The 25,666-nt window shown below is 37.1% G+C and overlaps 1 protein-coding gene and 1 long non-coding RNA gene across 2 annotated transcripts in view; one reads left to right on the top strand and one right to left on the bottom strand.

Moving 5' to 3' along the window:
- PKD2L2 (polycystin 2 like 2, transient receptor potential cation channel) overlaps positions 1-24,472 on the bottom strand; it is a 42,400-nt gene extending 17,928 nt beyond the window's left edge. The window contains exons 1-7 of the mRNA XM_019964974.2: positions 23,666-24,472; positions 19,853-19,986; positions 19,051-19,307; positions 14,793-15,014; positions 11,873-12,101; positions 1,208-1,378; positions 528-709 (exon numbers count right to left, since the gene is read on the bottom strand). Of these exons, the coding sequence (XP_019820533.2) occupies positions 528-709; positions 1,208-1,378; positions 11,873-12,101; positions 14,793-15,014; positions 19,051-19,307; positions 19,853-19,986; positions 23,666-23,819 (1,349 nt within the window). The 5' untranslated portion in view covers positions 23,820-24,472. The remainder of the gene's footprint in view (positions 1-527; positions 710-1,207; positions 1,379-11,872; positions 12,102-14,792; positions 15,015-19,050; positions 19,308-19,852; positions 19,987-23,665) is intronic.
- A 162-nt stretch (positions 24,473-24,634) lies between these two features.
- LOC139184171 (uncharacterized) overlaps positions 24,635-25,666 on the top strand; it is a 28,508-nt gene continuing 27,476 nt past the window's right edge. Inside the window, exon 1 of the long non-coding RNA XR_011567698.1 lies at positions 24,635-24,848. This is a non-coding gene — a long non-coding RNA (uncharacterized lncRNA). The remainder of the gene's footprint in view (positions 24,849-25,666) is intronic.

Raw genomic sequence — 25,666 nt, 5'->3', positions numbered from 1 at the left:
GTTTTACCTACTCAAAAATGGAAGTCAATTTATTAAAATTACTCACTTCTAAAGAAGAGCCTGAATACTTTTCTAGGCATTCTACCTAGTCAGTTCTATAAGTTAGTTATCTGCTAATTGCTTTATGTGTATAAAGCTATTTTTAAAATTCAGCTTTACCAGATCAGCAAAGGACAATCAAGTCAATATCAATGAAAGGATTCTAAAGATGCCCTCTAAAGGAAACACTTCTTTTGCCCAGAGAATAGATACTATGGAGAAATGGAGCCAATATTTTTTAACTTAGATAAAACTTTCACTTCTAGAATAGTAAAAAATTATTTTTCTAACTTGACCTAGTGAAGAGTGGATAACACCTTCAATTTGGATCTTTCAATGTCTAACTGCACTTTGAGTATAACAGATATTTAGCCATCAGTGAAAATATCAAACCATTTTAAAATTTATTAAAGCTTATGTCACTACTTATAGGCATATTCATGATTTTTTGTTATAAACTGGAAAATATATTTATACTAAGAGCTTACATGGCATTTTGAAAAGTGGAAAAGTCGTCAACCTGTGATCCAAAAACAAGAAATCCTAACTGAGCGTAAGCAAAGAATATTATAAAAAACATGATAGCAAATCCTATTATGTCTTTGATACATCGTGACAAGGTTGATGACAGCTGAGACATTGTCTTATTAAAGCTTATGAATTTGAATATCTGAAAAAGAACAAAATTAATTGAGATAGAATACTAAAGATTATACTTAGAGTAAGTTAATTTCAGAAGAAATCTGCTTCAAATTAAGAGAGATGCTTAATGATGGTCAAGGATGTTTGAGGATTTGCCAGCAATCATCACAAAGCCAAACTACTTTTAAAAATTACTGTATAGTTAAGAGTATCTTTTTTTTTTCCCATAACTTTGTAGTTTGAGTTCTTATTATCTAATGTAATAAAGTGAAGTCGCTCAGTCATGACCAACTCTTTGCAACCCCATGGACTGTAGCTGCCAGGCTCCTCCATCCATGGGATTTTCCAGGAAAGAATACTGGAGTGGGTTGCCATTTCCTTCTCCAGGGGATCTTCCCAAGCCAGGGATCGAACCTGGGTCTCCCACACTGCAGGCAGACTCTTTACCATCTGAGCCACCAGGGAAGGCTTTTATCTAATGTAATAAAACATATCTAATCTGTTATATCTGATAAAATATAAATACCTTTATCCATGCAAAGAAGATGGTTATGGCAATTATGTTGTTGTAATAAATGTGCCAGTATGCAAGAAAATAGAAATCTGAATATTTTTCAGTATTTCTTAACAGTCGTCCAATCATGCGATAAATTTGCATATTAGAGTATAAGCTGAAGAAAACAGTCGAAAAACATAACTAAATGGGAAAATAAGAAGAGTTAGATATCATTTCTACCTCTAAATGTGTAGCCTATAAACAAATACATGAAAAACTTCATCAGAAGTTCAACCAAAAGGAAAGGATAAGACAACTTTATTTATTTATTTATTTATTTTTTAACCCCATGGACTGTAGCCCTCCAGGCTCCTCCATCCATGGGATTTTCCAGGCAAGAGTACTGGAGTGGGTTTCCATTTCCTTCTCCAAAGACATAACTTTAATGTAGCATAATTATCATAAAAGTAACAAAATATTGGCTATATATATTGGAAAATCTATATGCCTTTTTGTTTCTTTGAGGCATAAAACACAAATATATAAAATGATTATATAATTCTGACTAGGCTATAAGAGTTTTTGCTCCATTTAACTACATGATACCTAAGAGTTTAATTTTTTTCACTCTTAAGAAAAATTTTTTTACAGTTCCAAAAAAATAACCCCCTTTAGGACTCTTTAACAATGTTTTAAAAATTAAGGTTTTATTGAAGGATAATTGCTTTACAGACTTTTGTTGTTTTCTGTCAAACCTCAAAAAGAATCAGCCATAGGTATACATATCAGTTCAGTTCAGTCCCTCAGTCGTGTCCAACTCTTTGCGACCCCATGGACTGCAGCATGCCAGGCCTCCCTGCCCATTACCAACTCCCAGAGTTTACTCAAACTAATGTACATCGAGTCAGTGATGCCATCCAACGATCTCATCCTCTGTTGTCCCCTTCTCCCGCCTTCAGTCTTTCCCAGCATCAGGATATTTTCAAATGAGTCAGTTCTTCGCTTCAGGTGGTCAAAGTATTGGAGCTTCAGCTTCAGCATCAGTCCTTCCAATGAATATTCAGGACTGATTTCCTTTAGGATGGACTTGTTGGATCTCCTTGCAATCCAAGGGACTCTCAAGAGTCTTCTCCAACACCACAGTTCAAAAGCATCAATTCTTCAGTGCTCAGCTTTCTTTACAGTCCAACTCTGACATCCATACATGACTACTGGAAAAACTATAGCTCTGACTAGATTGACTTTTGTTGGCAAAGTAATGTCTGCTTTTTAATATGCTGTCTAGGTTGGTCATAACTTTTCTTCCAAGGAGCAAGCATTTTTAAATTTCATGGCTGCAGTCACCATCTGCAGTGATTTTGGAGCACCCCAAGAATAAAGTCGCTCACTGTTTCCATTGCTTCCCCATTTATTTGCCATGAAGTGATGGGACCAGATGCCATGATCTTAGTTTTTTGAATGTTGAGTTTTAAGCCAACTTTTTCACTTTGATCAAGAGGCTCTTTAGTTCTTCCCTTTCTGCAATAAGTGTGATGTCATCTGCATATCTGAGGTTATTGATATTTTTCCCGGCCATCTTGATTCCAGCTTGTGCTTCATCCAGCCCAGCATTTCTCATGATGTACTCTGCATGTAAGTTAAATAAACACGGTGACAATATACAGCCTTGATGTACTCCTTTCCCAACTTGGAACCAGTCTGTTGTTCCATGTCCAGTTCTAACTGTTGCTTCTTGACCTGCATATAGATTTCTCAGGAGGCAGGTAAGGTGGTCTGATATTCCCATCTCTTGAAGAATTTCCCACAGTTTGTTGTGATCCACACAGTCAAAGGCTTTGGCGTAGTCAATAAAGCAGAAGTAAATGTTTTTCAGGAACTACTTTGCTTTTTCCATGATCCAACAGATGTTGGCAATTTGATCTCTGTTTCCTCTGCCTTTTTAAAATCCAGGTTGACCATCTGGAAGTTCACGGTTCATGTACTATTGAGGCCTGGCTTGGAGGATTTTGAGCATTATTTTGCTTGTGTGTGAGATGGGTGCAGTTGTGCACAGTTTGAGCATTCTTTGGCATCGCCTTTCTTTGGGATTGGAATGAAAACTGACCTTTTCCAGTCCTGTGGCCACTGCTGAGTTTTCCAAATTTGCTGGCATATTGAGTGCAGCACTTTTATAGCATCATCTTTTAGGATTTGAAATAGCTCAACTGGAAATCCATCACCTCCACTAGCTTTGTTCGTAGTGATGCTTCCTAAAGATCACTTGACTTCACATTCCAGGATGTCTGGCTCTAGGTGAGTGACCACACCATTGTGATTATCTGGGTCGTGAACATCTTTTTTGTGTAGTTCTGTGTATTCTTGCCATCTCTTGTTAATATCTTCTGCTTCTGTTAGGTCTGTACCATTTCTGTCCTTTATTGTGCCCATCTTTGCATGAAATGTTCCCTTGGTATCTCTAATTTTCTTGAAGAGATCTCTAATCTTTCCCATTCAATTGTTTTCCTCTATTTCTTTTCATTGATCACTGAGGAAAGCTTTCATATTTCTCCTTTCTATTCTTTGGAACTTTGCATTCAAATGAATATAGATTTCCTTTTCTCCTTTGCCTTTCACTTCTCTTCTTTTCACAGCTATATAAATAAGACCTCCTCAGACAGCCATTTTGCCTTTTTGCATTTCGTTTTCTTGGGGATAGTCTTGATCCCTGTCTTCCTGTATATCACAAGCCTCCATCCATAGTTCTTCAGGCACTCTGTCAGATCTAATCCCTTGAATCTATTTCTCACTTCTGCTGTATAATCATAAGGATTTGATTTAGGTCATACCTGAATGGTCTAGTTGTTTTCCCTACTTTCTTCAATTTCAGTCTGAATTTGGCAATAAAGAGTTCATGATCTGAGCCACAGTCAGCTCCCAGTCTTGTTTTTGCTGACTGTATAGAGCTTCTCCATCTTTGGCTGCAAAGAATATAATCAATCTGATTTTGGTGTTGACCATCTGGTGATGTCCCTGTGTAGAGTCCTCTCTTGTGTTGTTGGAAGAGGGTGTTTGCTATGACCACTGTGTTCTCTTGGCAAAGTTCTATTAGCCTTTGCCCTACTTCATTCTGTACTCCCAAGGCCAAATTTGCCTTTTACTCCAGGTATCTCTTGACTTCCTACTTTTGCATTCCAGTCCCCTATAATGAAAAGGACATCTTTTTTGGGTGTTAGTTCTAGAAGGTCTTGTAGGTCTTCATAGAACCGTTCAGCTTCAGCTTCTTCAGCACTTCTGGGCAGGGCATAGACTTGGATTACTGTGATATTGAATGGTTTGCCTTGGAAACAAACAGAGATCATTCTGTCGTTTTTGAGATTGCATCCAAGTACTGCATTTCAGACTCTTTTGTTGACTATGATGGCTACTCCATTTCTTCTAAGGGATTCTTGCCCATAATAGTAGATATAATGGTCATCTGAGTTGAATTTACCCATTCCAGTCCATTTTACTTCACTGATTCCTAAAATGTCGATGTTCACTCTTACCATGTCCTGTTTGACCACTTCCAATTTGCCTTGATTCATGGACCTAACATTCCAGGTTCCTATGCAATATTGCTCTTTACAGCATTGAACTTTACTTCCATCACTAGTCACATCCACAGCTGCGTGTTGTTTCTGCTTTGGCTCCGTCTCATTCTTTGTGGAGTTATTTCTCCACTGATCTCCAGTAGCATATTGGGCACCTGCTGACCTGGGGGGTTCATCTTTCAGTGTCCTATCTTTTTGCCTTTTCATACTGTTCATGGGGTTCTCACGGCAGGAATACTGAAGTGGTTTGCCATTCCCTTCTCCAGTGGTATACATATATTCCACCCTTTTGAAACTCCCTCCCACCTCCTTCCCCATCTCACCCCTCTAGGTTAATACAGAGCCCCTGTTTGAGTTTCCCTAGCCATATAGCAAATTCTTGTTGGCTATTTAATTTACATATGGTAATGTAAGTTTCCATATTACTCTCTCCATACATCTCACCCTCTCCTCCCCTCTCCCCATGTCTATAAATCTATTCTCTATGTCTTTTTCTCCACTTCTGCCCTGTAAATAAATTCTTCAGTACCATTTTCTAGATTCTGTATATATGCATTAGAATACAATATTTATCTTTCCCTTTCTGACTACTTCACTCTGTATAATAGGTTCTTGGTTCATTCACCTCATTAGAACTGACTCAAATGCATTCCTTTTTATGGCTAAGTAAGATTCTATTGTGTATTTGTACCAAAACTTCTCCATCCATTCATCTGTCGATGGACATCCAGGTTGCTTCCATGTTCTAACTATTGTAAATAGTGATGCAATTAACAATGGGACACATGTTTCTTTTTCAGTTTTGGTTTCCTCAGGGTATATGCCTAGGAGTGGGATTGCTGGGTCATATGGTGGTTTTATTCCTAGCTTTTTAAGGAATCTCCATACCGTCTTCCATAGTGGCTGTATCAGTTTACATTCCCACCAACAGTGCAAGAGTGTTCCCTTTTCTCCACACCCTCTCCAGCATTTATTGTTTGTAGACTTTTTGATGATGGCCATTCTGACCGCTGTGAGGTGATATCTCATTGTAGTTTTGATTTGCATTTCTCTAATAATGAGCGATGTTGAGCATCTTTTCATGTATTTGTTAGTTATCTGTATGTCTTCTTTGGAGAAATGTCTATTTACGTCTTTCTCCCACTTTTTGATTGGGTGGGTTGTTCTTCTGGCATTGTGTTGTATGAGCTGCTTGTGTATTTTGGAAATTAATCCTTTTTCAGTTGTTTCATTTGCTATTATTTTCTCCCATTTTGAGGGTTGTCTTTTCACCTTGCTTATAGTTTCCTTTGCTGGGTAAAAGCCTTTACGTTTAATCAGGTCCCACTTGTTTACTTTTGTTTTTATTTCCATTACTCTAGGAGGTGGATCATAGAGGAGCTTGCTTTGATTTATGTCATTGACTGTTCTGCCTATGTTTTCCTCTAAGAGTTTTATAGTTTCTAGTCTTACACTTAGGTCTTTAATCCATTTTGAGTTTATCTTTGTATATGGTGTGAGGAAGTGTTCTAATTTCATTCTTTTACATGTAGCTGTCCAGTTTTCCCAGCACCATTTATTGAAGAGGCTGTCTTTGCCCCATTGTATATTCTTGCCTCCTTTCTCAAAACTAAGGTACCCATAGGAGCATGGGTTTATTTATGGGCTTTCTATCTTGTTCCATTGGTCTATATTTCTGTTTTTATGCCAGTACTATACTGTCTTGATGACTGTAGTTTTGTAGTATAATCTGAGGTCAGGAATGTTGATTCCTCTAGCTCCATTCTTCTTTTTCAAGACTGCTTTGGCTATTTGGGGTCTTTTGTGTTTCCATATAAAATTTTTTGTTCTAGTTCTGTGAAAAATGTTGGTAAATTGATAGGGATCACATTGAATCTGTAGTTTGGATTTGGTAGTATAGTCATTTTCACAGCATTGATTTTTCCTACCCAGGAACATGGAATATCTCTCCATCTGTTTATGTCATCTTTGATTTCTTTCATTAGTGTCTTATAATTTTCTGTGTACAGTTCTTTTGTCTCCTTAGGTAAGTTTATTTGTAGATATTTAATTCTTTTTGTTGCAATGGTGAATGGGATTGATTCCTTAATTACTCTTTATGATTTTTCATTGTTGGTGTATAGAAATGGTGATTTCTGTGTATTGATTTTATATCCTGCAACTTTGCTAAATTCACTAACTAGCTCTAGTAATTTTCTGATCCTATCTTTAGGGTTTTCTATGTGCAGTATCATGTCATCTGCAAACAGTGAGAGCTTTACTTCTTCTTTTCTGATCTGGATCCCTTTTATTTCTTTTTCTTCTCTGATTGCTGTAGCTAGGACTTCCAGAACTATGTTGAATAGCAGTGGTGAAAGTGGACACCCTGTGTTGTTCCTGATCTTAGGGGGAATGATTTCAGTTTTTCATCATTGAGAATGTTTGCTGTAGGCTTATCATATATATGGCCTTTAGTATGTTGAGGTAGGTTCCTTCTATGCCCATTATTTGAAGAGTTTTAATCATAAATGGGTGATGAATTTTGTCAAAGGTTTATTCTGCATCTTTTGAGATTATCATATGTTTTTTAATCTTTCAGTTTATTAATATGGTATATCACATTGATTGATTTGCATATATTGAAGAATCCTTGCATCCCTGGAATAAACTTAACTTGATCATGGTGTATCAGCTGTTTGATGTGTTGCTTAATTCTGTTTGCTAAAATTTTCTTGAGGATATCTGCATTTATATTCATCAGTGATATTTGCCTGTAGTTTCCTTTTTTTGTGTTGTCTTTGTCTGGTTTTGGTATCAGGGTGATGGTGGCCTCGTAGAATGAGTTTGGAAGTGTTCCTTCCTCTGCAGTTTTTTGAAGGAGTTTTAGAAGGCTAGGCATTAGCTCTTCTTTAAATATTTGATAGAATTCTCCTCTGAAGCCATCTGGTCCTAGGCTTTTGTTTTCTGGGAAATTTTTGATTATAGCTTCAATTTCAGTGCTTGTAATTGGGTTGTTCATAACCTCTATTTCTTCCTGGTTCAGTCTTGGAAGATTGAACTTTTCTAAGAATCTGCCCATTTCTTCCAGATTATCCATTTTATTGCCATATAGTTGTTCACAATAGTCTCTTATAATCTTTTGTATTTCTGCATTGTCTGTTGTAATTTCTCCTTTTTCATTTCTAATTTTGTTGATTTGATTCTTTTCTCTTTTGTTCTTGATGAATCTGGCTAAAGGTTTGTCAATTTTGTTTCTCTTCTCAAAGAACCAGCTTTTAGTTTTATTAAACTTTACTATTGTTTCTTTCACTTCTTTTTCATTTACTTCTGCTCAGATCTTTATGATTTATTTCCTTCTACTGATTTTGTTGTTGTTGTTGTTTTTCCAGTTGTTTTAAGTGTAAAGTTAGGTTGTCTTTTCAATGTTTTTCTTATTTTTTGAGGTAGGATTGTATTGCTATAAACTTCCCTCTTAGAACTGCTTTTGCTACATCCCGTAGGTTTTGAGTTGTCATGTTTTCATTGTCATTTGTTTCTAAAATTTTTTTAACTTCCCTTTTGACTTCTTCAGTAACCTGTTGGTTATTTAGAAACATGTTTTAATCTCCATGGGTTTGTGTTTCTTACAGTTTTTTTCTTGTAATTGATATCTAATCTCATAGCACTGTGGTCAGAGAAGATGCTTGATACGATTTCAATTTTCTTAAATTTACTGAGGTTTGATTTGTGACTCAAGATGTGATCTATCCTGGAGAGTGTTCCATGTGCACTTGAGAAGAAAGTGTATTCTTCTGCATTTGGATGGAATGTCCTGAAGATGTCAATGAGATCCATCTCCTCTAATGTATCATTTAAGACTTGTCTTTCCTTATTAATTTTCTGTTTTGATGATATGTCCATTGGTGTGAGTGGGGTGTTCAGAGTCTCCTACTATTATTGTGTTACTGTCAGTTTCTCCTTTTATGTCTGTTAGTGATTGTCTTATGTATTGAGGTGCTCCTATGTTGGGTGCATAGATATTTACAGTTATGTCTTCCTCTTGGATTGATCCCTTGATCATTATGTAGTGTCCTTCCTTATCTCTTGTAATCTTTATTTTAAGGTCTATTTTGTCTGATATGAGGATTGCTACTCCAGCTTTCTTTTGCTTCCCATTTGCATGGACTATATTTTTCCATCCTCTCACTTTCAGTCTATATGTGTCTTTAGGTCTGAAGTGGATTTCTTGTAGACAGCATGTATATGGGTCTTGTTTTTGTATCCATTCAGCCAGTATCTGTATTTTGGTTAGAGCATTTAGTCCATTTACATTTAAAGAAATTATTGATATATACGTTCCTACTGCCATTGTCTTAATTGTTTGGGGTTGATTTTGTAGATCTTTTTCCTTCTCTTGTATTTCTTGAGTATATAAGTCCCTTTAATATTTGTTGTAAAGCTGGTTTTGTGGTACTGAATTCTCTTAACTTTTGCTTGTTTGAAAAGCTTTTTATTTCTCCAACAATTTTTGAATGAGATCCTTGCCAGGTATAGTAATCTTGGTTGTAGATTTTTCTCTTTCAGTACTTTAAATATATCCTGCCTTTCCCTTCGGGCCTGCAGAGTTTCTGCTGAAAGTGTATAGGGTTTCTGTTAAGCGAATGGGGTTCCCCTTGTATGTTACTTGTTGCTTTTCTCTTGCTGCTTTTAATATTCTTTGTGTGTTTAGTCTTTGTTAGTTTGATTAGTATGTGTCTTGGCCTGTTTCTCCTTGTGTTTATCCTGTATGGGACTCTTTGTGCCTCTTGGACTTGATTATTTCCTTTTCCATGTTGGGGAAATTTTCAACTATATAATTTCTTCAAAAATTTTCTCATACCCTTTCTTTTTCTCTTCTTCTTCTGGGACCCCTATAATTTGAATGTTGGTGCATTTGGTATTGTCCCAGAAGTCTCTGAGACTATTCTCAGTTCTTTTCATTCTTTTTACTTTATTCTGCTCTTCAGAAGTTATTTCCACCATTTTATCTTCAGCTCACTGATTCATTATTCTGCTTCAGATACTCTGCTATTGATTCCTTCTAGAGTATTTTTAATTTCAGTAATTGCGTTGTCTCTGTATGTTTATTCTTTAATTCTTCTACATCTTTGTTAATTGATTCTTGCATTTTCTTCATTTTGTTTTCAAGGTTTTTGATCATCTTTATTATCATTATTATTCTGAATTCTTTTTCAAGTAGTTTGCCTATTTCATCTTCATGTATTTGGACTTCTGTGTTTCTAGTTTGTCCTTTCTTTTGTGTAGTATTTCTCTGCCTTTTCACTATTATTATTAATTTTTTTTTTAAACTTACTGTATTTGAGGTCTCCTTTTCCCAGGCTTCAAGGTTGAATTCTTTCTTCCTTTTGCTTTGTGCCCTCCCAAGGGTGGTCCAGTGGTTTGTGTAAGCTTCATATAGGGTGAGATTTGTGCTGGGTTTTTTTGTTTGTTTTTTCTCTGATGGGCAAGGCTGAGTGAGTTGGTAATCTTGTCTGCTGGTGATTAAGTTTGTATTTTTGTTTTGTTTGTTGTTTAGATGAGGCGTCCTGCACGGGGTGCTATGGTTGGAGGATGCTGGGTCTTGTATTCAAGTGGTTTCCTTTGTGTGACTTCTCACTATTTGATACTTCCTAGGGTTAGTTCTCTGGTAGTCTAGGATCTTGGAGTCAGTGCTCCCACTCCAAAGGCTCAGGGCTTGATTTCTCCAAACTAGTTCTGAAATAATGGAACATGGAAGAATGCTGTCATCATTTGGGATTCAGTGGTTTATGGCAGGTCTGGGCGGTTGGAAACCACCAAGTGGGACTGGAGGAAGGCAGATTTGGTTGCAGCTCTTTCCAGATGCATTCCAGGTAAACAGGTGTGTGTTGGGGCTGAATAGTGAAGGGCCATGCTGGGACATCGCGATCCAATTCTTTCTTCCTGGCTTTATCCCAGAGTTTACAAATACCCCATGCAGCACACGCCACCTGACTCTGGAGGATTCTGGAGCAGGGGGTGTGCAACTGCACTTACGTGATCCAGCTCTGGGCTGGCGGCTGTGTCTAACAGTTCTTTTAGGAGAGGATTTTAGGACCAGATTATCTTTTGTCTATTATTTATCTATTATTATTATAAAGCTATATGACTGTTATAACTATTATGAAAATTTTCCTTTGACTTCTTTTCCCTAAAATACTCAGTTAAACATTTAATGCTTATGCCCTATGTTAAGCATTATTGGGGGGGGGTACCAGAAAAACTTTCAATTTGGTTTTGGGAAACAGATTTTATATATATGTATACACACACACACACACCAGGTAGAAGGCCTGGCAAGTTTGTGAAGTTCTGCCATTGGGAACAGGTGACCTGGACCTGTCTTGTCACTGTCAGGCTGAAATATATACATATATATTTATATATAATATATATACACAAATACACAGACACACACACTCAATTGGCTATAACTAAGGGCCAATAAGAGTGAAAGATCAGATTGTATAAGCCCGAATATTTGCTCATTGTTCCTAAAACCAAAATCTTACAGTTTGTCTCACTCTGCCCTCTACGTTTATTTTAGTATTTTCTAGTTATAAAAACTGGCAGTCTTTGGAGCTTCTTTCAAGGACTATTCCCCCAATCCTGGTGGCACCTCTGCACCTACAAGCTACCCCTTCTGGCTTCTCAAACCTTATCCCCACCTTCAGTATTCTGCCTAGGCTTGTCTTTTACCTGTTTAAAAATTCAGGATAGCAGATTTAGGCAATGTAGAAGAATACATTTTGAAGGACCTTTCCCCCAAATAATCTTTATTTTCAACACATTCCTGTAAGGAATACATATTTTTGGGTGGGAATAGGGAGACTTAACTGTGCCAATTAAATCATAATACCTATGAAATCACCTATTCCTCTAGGTTTATGCTAGTCCTCACAAGGACCAAATCAGAGAAAAAAAAGACTTCTACCTTTTGGAGGCACACCATTAATATCTACTTTGACAGTTCATTTTATGGTTGATACTTACAGCTTTTAGAATAAATCCCAGATGAATAGAAAATTCTACTTTTTTTTTTTTTTACAGCTCCCTCATTTGTGAGTTCAGATGTGATTTCTATCAACCATATCTGTGAAAATATACTTACCACCAAAAGTAATAATTCTAGCCAGTTCCAAATACTTTTGAAATAGGCAAATTTAAATTCTTTCAGTTTTTTGATTTCTTGTATTGTGAAGACAATAATAAAAATACAAAATATGATTTCACAGGAAGCAATAAAATAATCATAGAAGCTAACGTATCTGAGGAGCTTCACAGAGTAAAACTGCCATGAAGTAAGTATTCCTCCAGTTGCAGGGAATTCTGCCACCAATCTGTAAAATGAGGTTTGTGAAAGTAACTGCATTTCAAGAATTTATATTTCAGTACCTAACTCGATTGAAATTTCCAGTCAGTGATGTTGTATACTTTAATAGTTATTTTGTACAAAATATGTTTTCTCAGGGTAACAGGCTCAAAAAATTCTTGTGGATTTACTTCTTTTTTAATGCTCCACTTTTTTTTTTTGGTGTTCTGAAAATTTACAGTGGTCAAAGACCAGTGTAAATGAGAAAGAAAGAAAGATGTGACGTTACATTCATTTTACTCTATGTTTTGATTGCTCATTCATAACTGGGCTGCTAATTTATCCCCACAGAATGAGGGGTGATGTTCAAGAACATGCTGTACTGTTAGTTACTGTTATTATTCAGGGCTCCCTAAATATTTAAGAGGAGGGAAATACACTCTCCCCCTTTAGCTTATCAGAGATACTTCTTGCTTCTAAATCTCAAGATAACATACTATACTAAAGCCAATGTTTTCTGTTTAACTTTAGGCACTGGATTTTGGATGCAAAGATCTATATGCAAGTAGAAGTATAAAAATTACTTCAGTACCAAATATAAAAAGATTTTTAGGTAATTCCCTGTATTCCTAGTTTTTTCCATAACTGCAGGTAATTAAGAATTGGCAGTAATTCAAGGAACCCGGGATCTCTATCACAAATTCATAATGTAATTATTCCTACCTGAAGGTGTTAGCAAATCTTATTGGTACAGGAATAAGGTGCTGCCCCCCTCAACCCCAAAAATACCTCACCAAAATCAAGAACAAAACATCCAGTTAACAAATAGAAAACAGGAATTTTTTTCACCTTGCATATAGTCAGTGTACAAATTTGAGCAAGTGAGTGAAGTGAAAGAAACTTAGTATTTTGACCTGAAGTGTAGACTAGTAAACAAAAAGCAAAAAATGATGAGCATTTAGTTTGCCAGATATGTGTACAAAAGGAAAATAAGTGGATAAGGTCATAGTGTAAGCAATATGCTCCCATACAACTATTGATTATACTACCAGTTAAAAGTTTCAAAATCTGCTGAAATTTCTAAAAAACATTTTAAAAGATAAATAAAAAGCATGAAACCTAGAGACAGAAAATATGGACTTAATGTAGTATTACAAGGAGTTCTTCGTATGACTGTAAGCCAATTACCCCATTGTTTCTATTCTTATTTAGGACATTGGAGTGATTTGTATTCTTTACTTTATCCCTACCAGGACTATCGGGAAAGGTGAATACTGTTGGTAAGAAGGTGATTCCCTGAAAGAAAATACTATAACATGCTGCTGACAGTAATTCATTTGCTTTCATTTTATACATTTTAAAGGCTGTGACCATCTTTCACCATCACTGTTGCACAAGGGCCAAGTTCCCCAGTCAGAGTAAAGGCTGATTCCATATTCCATTCAGAAGAAAAATGTAAAACTCAAGAGAAAAAAGTGGCTTACTGACTTCATTATCCTATTCCTTATTATCATTATCCTATTCCTCCTTTCTAACAGAACCTTAATTGTATCAGGCATTCACCCATTCCCAGATGGCTTAGAAGCTAATTCAGTCCCCAGGCAGATTCAATCACAGTAATGGTATTTGCTTTGCCAGTCCTCAGGCCTAAGCCAAATAGTATGGTCCGGGTTAGGCGGATTATCTAAGATAATCAGACCTACAGAAATAATTTTTTTCTCTTCGGCTGTTTCCTCCTCCTCCTCGTGAGAGGGGATGTCTCTCATTCTTTTCTTGGGTCCAACGGGTTAGCCCTGGCATGTTATTCTCATGCAATAGCAGGAGTGCGAGAGAGCAAGTTTTAATGTACAAACCCCTTTCAAATTTCTGCTTGTATCATGCGTGTGTGCATGCTAAATCACTTCAGTTGTATCAAACTCTTTGTGACCGTATGGACTGTAGCCTGCCAGGTTCCTCTGTCCATGGGATTCTCCAGGCAAGGATACTGGAGTGGGTTGCTATGCCTTCCTCCAGCAGATCTTCCCGACCCAGGGATCAAGCCCATGTCTCTTATATCTCCTGCATTGGCAGGCGGGTTCTTTACCACTAGTGCCACCTGGGAAGCCCTTGCTTTTGTCATATATGCTGACATTCCATTGACCAAAGAAAGTCACATGGTGGAGTCTAGTATCTAGTTCTGGGGTATTTCACCCTGCCCTGGGTGACAGGGTACTACAAGTTTACATGGCAAAGATGTGAAGAATTGGGGCCATTTGCAAATCACTGTCGGCTATAATCATGTCTAGGATGTTGGCTGCTGTTATATATTGTTTGAATCTTAAATTGTTCATTCTTGAGACAAAAATTAATAACTTAATAAAGAAGCTCATTGTGAAAGGAAATCAACAGATTTGAATGATCTGATTTAAAGGAAGAAATCGTTAGGGCTAAATCTTAGATTTGTTCAGCTGCAGAATGACAAGAAATAAGGCTATATATTCTTAAGTAATATAAAACTAACCTACTGTATGTAATTCTTCATGTTCTGCAATATATCCTGAAAGAGTAAAACAATGAATATGATATTGCTTTTTCTTCATCATTATTGGAGGAACTACATTATATTTATATTGGAACTTATGATTTTAATCTCAGTACAAACATGCACAAACTGGAAACTCTAATGAGGGCTCTGGATGCCTTTTAAATTCAATATACTAAGAGGTCTTGAGTCACTCACCTGATAATGCAGAATAGATTTACATTAGCATTGTATACTGAAAAATCAATAAAAATAACTCGAGTCCCTCTTGTGATCCAGCTGTTCATTCGGAGGTTAATGAACTTGTTTAGGGTTTCAGATTTTGATTTTGATAAAGTGAAAATATACCCCCCATTTTGGTAAACACCAACAAATCCCCAGTGCCAAGGGGAGTTCGTACGAGGAGAAGAGTACTTCCATCTGTTAGACATAAAAAGAATAATGGAGAGATGAGAAAGCTTGTCCGAGAATAAGATTTTAAGTTAACTTTTGGTTCAAAAGTAGTTTAAAAAAAGTAGTACTAAGTTCATAAGCATTACAGTAATTTTGAAGCAAGGTGGTGAGTTAAGGATTAAGCCAAAAGAATTAAGGTTGCATATGTTTTCATTTTTTAGTGCTTATTGTGGACAATACAAGTGCTATGAGAAAAAAACATTTTAATCCGTTGCCTCAGGGAACTTGAAATCTATAATACGATGATGAATTTTTTTTGTTAACATGTCCTTGTTGTCTTCAGTCTTTGAGGAGGACAAGAATATCCAGGGTTTTAATTCAGAAATGTCTGTCTCAGTGTGGGGAAAAAGATGCTTTACAGTTTGTCTTCTAACAATCATATACCATTTACAAATGTCCAATAAATAAAAACTTTATTACAATGTCTGTGTTGCTATATAGGTATCTTATTTTAATGAAAGTACACAAAGTACAATCTATATAAGTAAATTTTGTTTCCATTCTTTCTACTTTTAACTTAGTTGTGTGTGTGTGCTATGTGTGTTCAGTTGTGTCCAACTCTGTGACCCTTTGGACTATAGCCCGTCAGGCTCCTCTGTCCATGAGATTCTCTAGGCAAGAATACTGGATTGGGTTGCCATTTCCTCCTCCAGGGTTATCTTCCTGTCTCAGGGATTGAACCTGTGTCTCCTGTGTTTCCTACATTGCAGGCAGATTCTTTACCCCCTGAGCAGTTCAGGAAGCCCAGCGAACTTAGTGATGGGATATCAAAAAATTAAGCTTTGATTCTTCATTTCAGTTCCTATTTAGTCTCCCCAAAAAGATTTGAACAATTATCCAAAGATGCTCTGCTTAAACTTGTTTTCCTATTAGTAATACCATGTTTGCTTTCACCAGAGAAGATAAAAATGATTACACTAAGAAAAAATACTATTTAATGAAAATTCCATAGTTGTATGTTTGCACGTTTTCCACGATTGTTAAAATGAAACAAGAATGTTTGTTATGCTAACCCTCTCCTACTTCCAATTTTTAATACTAGTTTTAATTAATGAATGTTACATTTTAGAAAGAAATTGATTCGTATTTTGGTTGTTAGGAAATGACACATATTAAAAGTCTAAATCCATGTTAATTTTGGAATGTAAATTATTTGTAGTTGTTATAATTTGGAATGTTAGAATACCTAACAGATTAGTCTTGAGACCAAATTAAAATGTGTAATTAAATAATTGACTTCTCATTTTTTATTGAAAGGGAAATAGTGTGTAGTACTATTATAGCAGTATAATATTTAAGAGAATGTGTCACCATACTTAAGAACTTACATACAAAACAAGAGAATTATACAAGCACATTGTGGCCCTCAAGAACACCCAAAACTCATACAAAGAGAAAATAAGTTAACAAATCCACAAAGCAATGATCAGTCCTAGGGATACTGGGGAAGCTACTTAAGAAGGGAAATGTAGTTACTGTATTTATATTTATATAAATATAAAATAAATATTGACTAATGATTAACAAAAATTATGGTATAACCATAGGCTAAGAGGAATAGGAAGTTGGTTGGAGGAGGGAGTGGTATAAGAAGGATATATGACACACATTTTCTGTGACACAGACGATAGATATACAAAACTCTATGCATACTACATATAGTATGCATATAGTTTTATATATGTATAAAATAGTATACATATAGTATGTATATACAAAACTATATGCATACTACATACTACAGTAGCATATGCATACTATTTAGAAATATGAAGTATATATAAGAAGAAACAACTAAAAGCAGTTGCTTGTGGAATGGAAATTATAAGCAGGAAAGTGTGGACCTTTGTAAATGTTTACATCACTTTGATAAATATCAAATTCTAAAAAAGATACTTTGCCTTTATGATTTCATATGACCTTAAATGCAATGATACCAGCACCTTCCATGTTAAGGGTAGGTAGTGTCAGTGGCATTGGCAGTGGCATTTTCAATATAAAGTGTAGACATGAGTCTACTAGTACTAACCACAGCCACTTTGGAGAACAATGGCCAAAATATCTTTGGCAGGGATCATCCGATGCAGTGTCTGTAAACCTAACTGCCCCTTTTCGAGATGCTGTGCTGTGCTGAGTCGCTCAGTTCTGTCCGATTCTTTGCAATGTCATGGACTGTAGCCTGTCAGGCTCCTCTATCCATGGGAAAAGTACTGGAGTGGGTTGCCATGCCCTCCTCCAGGGGATCTTCCCAACCCAGGGATTGAACCGGGTCTCCGGGATTGAACCGGGTCTCCTGCATTGCAGGTGGATTCTTTACCAGCTGAGCCATTAGGGGAGCCCAAGAAAACTGGAGTGGGTAGCCTATCCCTTCTCCAGTAGATCTGCCTGACCCAGGAATTGAACCAGGGTCTGCTGCACTGCAGGGGGATTCTTTACCAGCTGAGCTACCAGGGAAGCCCTACTGGCAACAATACAAGATATCACTGAAGTAAGCCAGAGAGTGAGAAAGCAGCAGAGTACTTCAGAGACACTCCCTAGGAATCCCAAAAAGCATTTGGGATGTGTATGAGAGCATCTTGCCAGAGCCAGAGAAGCTGATTGAGTATTATAAAAGCAAAAATGGGCACTTTGCCTTGTGTTCAATGAGTTCCAGAAAAACATCTATTTCTGCTTTATTGACTATGCCAAAGCCTTTGACTGTGTGGATCACAATAAACTGTGGACAATTCTGAAAGAGATGGGAATACCAGACTACCTGACCTGCCTCTTGAGAAACCTGTTTGCAGGTCAGGAAGCAACAGTTAGAACTGGACATGGAACAACAGACTGGTTCCAAACAGGAAAAGGAGTACGTCAAAGCTGTATATTGTCACCCTGCTTATTTAACTTATATGCAGAGTACATCATGAGAAACGCTGGGCTAGAGGAAGCCCAAGCTGGAATCAAGACTGTCAGGAGAAATATCAATAATCTCAGATATGCAGATGACATCACCCTTATGGCAGAAAGTGAAGAAGAACTAAAGAGCCTCTTGATGAAAGTGAAAGAGGAGAGTGAAAAAGTTGGCTTAAAGCTCAACATTCAGAAAACTAAGATCATGGCATCCGGTCCCATCACTTCATGGGAAATAGATGGGGAAACAGTGAAAACAGTGTCACTTTATTTTTCTGGGCTCCAAAATCACTGCAGATAGTGATTGCAGCCATGAAATTAAAAGAGGCTTACTCCTTAGAAGGAAAGTTATGACCAACCTAGATAGTATATTAAAAAGCAGAGACGTTACTTTGCCAACAAAAGGTCCATCTAGTCAAGGCTATGGTTTTTCCAGTGGTCATGTATGGATCCGAGAGTTGGACTGTGAAGAAAGCTGAGCGCCAAAGAATTGATGCTTTTGAACTGTGGTGTTGGAGAAGACTCTTGAGAGTCCCTTGGACTGCAAGGAGATCCAACCAGTCCATCCTAAAGGAGATCAGTCCTGAGTGTTCATTGGAAGGACTGATGTTGAAGCTGAAACTCCAGTACTTTGGCCACCTGATGTGAAGAGCTGACTCACTGGAAAAGACCCTGATACTGGGAAAGATTCAGGGCAGGAGGAGAAGGGGACGACAGAGGATGAGATGGTTGGATGGCATCACCGACTCGATGGACATGGTTTGGGTGGACTCCGGAGTTGGTGATGAACAGGGAGGCCTGGAATGCTGCGGTTCGTGGGGTTGCAAAGAGTCAGACACGACTGAGCGACTGAACTGAAGTGAACACTTCATCTACCACAGCTATGGGGGAAAAACCCACTTTGTATCCTATGGTAAACAAAAAATTAACAGGTTTACTCTTCCTTTTCTCAACACTGCATCTCTGAGTCTTCCTTTGATACTATTATTGAAAGAGTTTCCTTACCTGCCATCTCTCTTGGTATCATTTAGAAAATAAATATATTTTCACAGTTGTTTGAAGATACAATGCTAAGTGCTACAAAAGTTATGTGTAATTTTACAGTACTTACTCAGTATGCTGTTTAAGGCCAAAATCAGCCGTATCTTCATTTTTAGAAGTGTATTTGTCATAACATTCATCCATCAAAGACCGAAAGAATGAATGGACTTTGCATGTGCCATTGCGGACTTTTAGTTGACGGACTCTGGGGAGTCCTAAAAGTATGTTCTCATAGTAGATGCGACTGCTGTTCTTTAAATCATACAGATTCTCATTATTGTACCATGAGTCCCAGTACAGACCATCCAAAAGGGGTCCTTCCATAAACTTCATATAGAAAAATACATGTTATGGGAAAAATATTTTCATATCAACTGTGAACAGAATCTACATTCATAATGTTATCCATAAGAATATAAAAATCAGTGATTTTGAGGACAAGTATGAAAATTATTAGCCAAGCCACCATTAATAATGGTAATGGTAGATGATGTTGATTATAATGAAGATGGTTAACATTTACTGAGTACTTTCTATGTACTGTTCTAAGCACTTAACAAGTATTAACTCATTTCTATAACCTTTCTTCTCTGATGGGTATACTGAAAACCCTTTGCCACAACATGGGCAAAGAATTTATTGGCAATTCAAGGAATTATTAACAGTAATTTTCACCATATACAATTTTAAAGTTGTAAGAACTATATCACACTGAGAACACAGGTTCTCAATAAACACTGGTTGATTATAATAGTTTGAAGAAGTGACATTTATTTTTATTCATTCCGTCAATAAATATCAAAGTCCCTATGATGTGTGCCAAAGGCTTTTTTATGCAATACCTAAAACTATTTCATCCAATCACACCTTACCTTCCAAAAGTCAGTTATGCTGCGAATAGACTTAAAGTTGGTTCTTTCTTCACCAGCTACAGATGTGTCCAAAAATAGAGATGACATAACTTTGTTTAAGTAATACATATGTGGGTTTACCATCCCAAAAGTCACTAAGGAAAAGAATTTTTTACTTTAAAATTTATGTTAAAAGAACTCAAGTTTTTATCAGGATAAAAATGTACTTGTAATTTGTTCCTAATTTTGTTTTGAAAATTCAATTTTATTTTGCTAACTATAAAAGCAACAATAAAAAAACTAAAATATAAAAATACAAAACAGGAAGAACTTTCCTTTAACCCACTACTTAAGAGTTAGGTTTGGCATATATTCTTCAGATTTTTCTAAATGCATACACAGTATAGAGAAGACAACTTTAGTTTTACAAAACTGAGACTACATTTTACATACTATCATGCAAATTGGCTTTTTTTCCAACACTGGGAGTATGCAACACAATATAGTGAGTAGTTAAGGATATGAACTTTAAAATCAAACAGAATGGTTTGAGTCCCACCATAGGGATATTTCTAACATTTTGAGAAGTGAGATAGTTCATGTGGAACACTTAAAACTATGTTTTGGCACACGATAAGATTGAAAAGAACATTAACTAGTATTCTTTCTCACTCTTTCTAGGGTAGGTGGGTAGGTTTTAGATCAGTGAAAGTGTTAGTCACTCAGTTGTGTCCAACTCTTTGCCATCCCATGGACTATTAGATCAGGATATGGACTAAATATGTCTTTCTTTTTTGCTATAAGACCTTTATTTTTAGTAATAATACATCTTCCAACATTATTCCATGGCAAACATGAACCCGTGCCATTCTTTAATGTTGCACATTATGTCATTATATACACCAAGATATTTTAAAAATCCTCTGTTGGAGATTTGTTTCCCATTCTTCCTAATTATAAAAAGGTGTTTTCTTTTTAAATCCCTGAATAATGTGATTGAGTGATTTTAAATATTTTCCATTCCCCAAATGTTCTGTAATAAGCATTTAAAAACTAATCTAAGATAACTTATGAGATGGTTAAAGCTGTTTTTTAATCAATATCTGACTCAAGCTCACTCCCACATACCAATTAATTAGTTAACTGATAAATACCGGCTTGGCCAAAAAGTTGGTATGGGTTTTTCCATATCATCTTACAGAAAAACGTGAATGAACTTTTTTGCCAGCCCAATAACTGCCATACCAACATAAGTCCAGCTTACATCTACTGTATACTGGGTCCTATAAAGACAAAATGCTCTTTAATACTGATCATGCTATTAACTCACAGATAGGAGGAATGTAGGTTGAGATGTTTTCCTGGTCCTCCCTAAAGATTTGCACTGATTTCTATCTCCTGTAACTCAGAACTAGCATATTTTACTATTAACTGTGTAACATGCTAGGGAAAAGATCAAAGTAGACATCAAGACTAACTTCTTAGGCCTTATTTGTTGTCTGACCCATTTGTAGTCTGACTAGGGTGAAGCTGATGTATCTGTATGGCTCTAAAAGAAATCAAGAATTGGCAACTCAAGGGAATAATTATATTCAAGATAGAATTGCCAATAGGAGTAATTGACTCAACCAAAGTTGAGTACGAAAGCTTTTTATTACATCTGTGACTTAAACTTGTGCCCCTTAAGAAATATGGACATAGTGTTGATCTAAATGAATTTAAAGTGTTTAAAATGTGTCAGAAATCCCTTGCATTCCTATACACTAATAATGAGAAAATAGAAAGAGAAATTAAGGAAACAATTCCATTCACCATTGCAACGAAAAGAATAAAATACTTAGGAATATATCTACCTAAAGGAACTAAAGGCCTATATATAGAAAACTATAAAACACTGGTGAAAGAAATCAAAGAGGACACTAATAGATGGAGAAATATACCATGTTCATGGATCGAAAGAATCAGTCTAGTGAAAATGAGTATACTACCCAAAGCAATTTATAGATTCAATGCAATCCCTATCAAGCTACCAACGGTATTCTTCACAGAGCTAGAACAAATAATTTCACAATTTGTATGGAAATACAAAAAACCTCGAATAGGCAAAGCTATCTTGAGAAAGAAGAATGGAACTGGAGGAATCAACCTACCTGACTTCAGGCTCTACTACAAAGCCACAGTCATCAAGACAGTATGGTACTGGCACAAAGACAGAAATATAGATCAATGGAACAAAATAGAAAGCCCAGAGATAAATCCATGCACATATGGACACCTTATCTTTGACAAAGGAGGCAAGAATATACAATGGACAAAAGACAATCTCTTTAACAAGTGGTGCTGGGAAAACTGGTCAACCACTTGTAAAAGAATGAAACTAGAGCACTTTCTAACACCATACACAAAAATAAACTCAAAATGGATTAAAGATCTAAACATAAGAACAGAAACTATAAAACTCCTAGAGGAGAACATAGGCAAAACACTCTCCGACATACATCACAGCAGGATCCTCTATGACCCACCTCCCAGAATATTGGAAATAAAAGCAAAAATAAACAAATGGGGCCTAATTAAACTTAAAAGCTTCTGCACAACAAAGGAAACTATAAGCAAGGTGAAAAGACAGCCTTCAGAATGGGAGAAAATAATAGCAAATGAAGCAACAAACAACTAATCTCAAAAATATACAAACAACTCCTACAGCTCAATTCCAGAAAAATAAATGACCCAATCAAAAAATGGGCCAAAGAACTAAATAGACATTTCTCCAAAGAAGACATACAGATGGTTAACAAACACATGAAAAGATGCTCAACATCACTCATTATCAGAGAAATGCAAATCAGAACCACTATTAGGTACCATTTCACGCCAGTCAGAATGGCTGCGATCCAAAAGTCTACAAGCAATAAATGCTGGAGAGGGTGTGGAGAAAAGGGAACCCTCTTACACTGTTGGTAGGAATGCAAACTAGTACAGCCACTATGGAGAACAGTGTGGAGATTCCTTAAAAAACTGGAAATAGAACTGCCTTATGATCCAGCAATCCCACTGCTGGGCATACACACTGAGGAAACCAGAAGGGAAAGAGACACATGTACCCCAATGTTCATCGCAGCACTGTTTATAATAGTCAGGACATGGAGGCAACCTAGATGTCCATCAGCAGATGAATGGATAAGAAAGCTGTGGTACATATACACAATGGAGTATTACTCAGCCATTAAAAAGAATACATTTGAATCAGTTCTAATGAGGTGGATGAAACTGGAGCCTATTATACAGAGTGAAGTAAGCCAGAAAGAAAAACACCAATACAGTATACTAACCCATATATATGGAATTTAGAAAGATGGTAACAATAACCCTATATACAAGACAGCAGAAGAGACACTGATGTATAGAACAGTCTTTTGCACTTTGTGACAGAGGGAGAGGGTGGGATGATTTGGGAGAATGGCATTGAAATACGTATAATATCATATATGAAACGAGTCACCAGTCCAGGTTCGATGCAGGATACAGGATGCTTGGGGCTGGTGCACTGGGACGACCCAGAGGGATGGTATGAGGAGGGAGGAGGGTTCAGGATGGGGAACACATATATACCTGTGGCAGATTCATTTTGATATATGGCAAAACCAATACAATATTGTAAAGTTAAATTAAAAAAAAATATAAATGGGGAAAAAAAATAAAATGTGTCACTATGTTTTGAGAGGTTTCAGTAGTCTGAAAGCCTTTTTTTTTTTTTTTAAATAAAACCCATGTTTTATTTTTCATCTGCAGATAACTTTAGTTCAGTGTCTTCATCTACATCTGTGTACTTACATATACATAAGTTTATTAAAAAAATAGAGTACAGTAACAACTCCTGAAGTGTGGTTCTAATTTCTACGTCCTCTCTGTAATGCAGTTTATGTTTCGGAGTTCCTGTGAGACATAAAACAAAAATTTTCCTTAATTTATAATGTACGTAAATCATAGGGATGGAAAAGCACAGGCAATTTTAGCTGTTTACACTGTGAAGGAAAGCTCCAATAGCTTCTGGTTATGTTTTTACTCTCACTTTATGAAGAAGGAATAATTAGTAAATTTTCCCATGGTGATAGTGGGCAATCATTTTATGACTGTTCATAATGAATTTTATAACCCGGATGTTTCCTCACCAGTCTTATTTTAAACTGAAAAAGCAAAATACAAACCAAACAAAATCCCCTCATCTGTCCCTAATCGTTTTTCGCCATCCGTCAACACTGCTTTGGGATGGCTGGCTCCTGTTAGAGGAGGAAAAAGGACTCTGCCTGGGATTCTGCTAAGGTCACTACTCCTTCGATCAACAAAGGCCTTCTAAGGCTGGCTCAGCGAAGGCCAATGTACAGCAAGTGGCTGCACCCAGATCCAGCTTCGTGCAAGGGCAAGGGGTGAGATGTCTCCTAGAGGCTTCACTTTTCCTGTCACACACAATGAGCCTCTCCGATTCTCAAGAAGAAGCTATGAAGGGTAACCGATCTGGAGATTATATCTCTCATCAGAAATCATGCGGGGTTACAAACTTTCTTGCAGGGTATTTCGAATTGCCAGTTCCGCCCTGCCCCACCCTAGGAGCGCCCCTCACCGCCCAGATGCCACCGGGAAGCCTCAGCCATTGCCGACTTGGACCACGACGCCCGTTTCGCCTTCCTAGGCCTTCAGAGCCTGCGCGATACTCTTGTGCACGTGCGCCCTTAGCCTGTGTGCCTGAGAGTCCTCTGACAACGCGCGCATGCGGGGCTTGAAGATGCGAATGCGCGTGCGCACTGAGGGCTGCGTGGAAGGGCTTGGCATGAGGTATGATGCCGGCCTACGCATGGCGGCGTTTGTCTCCTGTCTGTTGTCGATTTCTAAGGCAAACTTGGCGTTAGGCCTGGGCATAATCATAAAAGTCGTAGTAACTAATTATAATGGGCTACTTTTTCTTGACTATTTAATATCTGCTGGCTTGTTTAGTCTTCATACTGCCCCTTCCTGAAAGGTAGGTGTTTTGTCCTCGTATAGAGTTGAAGAGACTGAGGAGAATAAATTACTACCAAAGTCGCATTGGGGCAAGGTTTGCTCAACGCCAACGCCCGAATTGTAACGGAGACCCCTGTCCGCCTCTGCAGCTTTCAGCAACCGATACTTCCTAATTGAGAGCTGTTGCTAAAAATAGCTTCCACCCCGCTTTCCACCCAATATGGTTGAAGAGAACGTTGAAATATATATATTGGGGGAAAAAAAATCTGTTTAGCAGTGATGATGTAAAAGAGTAGGCCGAAACAGTAGTTCTTGGGAGCCCAGACTCATATCTGACACAGAAGCTTTGCAAAATGACATTTGTAAACTAGCTATAGATAGAAAACAAATTTGACTGTAAATTAAGGCATCCACAAGCCCGCCAGAATGTGAGACTGGAGGGGATTCTCACGTTGGTGAAAACGAAAATAAAAAGGAATAAACTGAAAAGCCCCAGGTTAGCCAGCTGAGAAACCCGTCAAGCTGTTTTGAAAGTAAGAAGTAAAGCCACTTTTTGTTATTCCTCTGGAAGAGATATAGAATAATGTTGATAAATGCTGTTTCATGTCAGGTAAAAAGGAAAACTAGGCCACACAGCAGCAGGGGTCAAAGACTATCAATGATAAAAGGAATAGGAGAGGTCTAGCAGAGGGCCAGCAGCCAGTGGAGTAGAGACCCGAGAAAAAGAGGGCTACTGGCCTAACTTAAAGATATACAGGATTTGCTCTTTCCTGTACTGGGACTCTCAGGCTGGAAAAATTATGTTTTCTAAAGTAATAGGTTATCTGAACTAGAAAT

Source organism: Bos indicus, chromosome 7 (assembly GCF_029378745.1).
Source record: "Bos indicus isolate NIAB-ARS_2022 breed Sahiwal x Tharparkar chromosome 7, NIAB-ARS_B.indTharparkar_mat_pri_1.0, whole genome shotgun sequence".
In the NCBI taxonomy this organism is placed as follows: Eukaryota; Metazoa; Chordata; class Mammalia; order Artiodactyla; family Bovidae; genus Bos; species Bos indicus.
The sequence above is the reverse complement of the archived record's forward strand: the minus strand, read 5'-3'. Positions and strand labels throughout refer to the sequence as shown.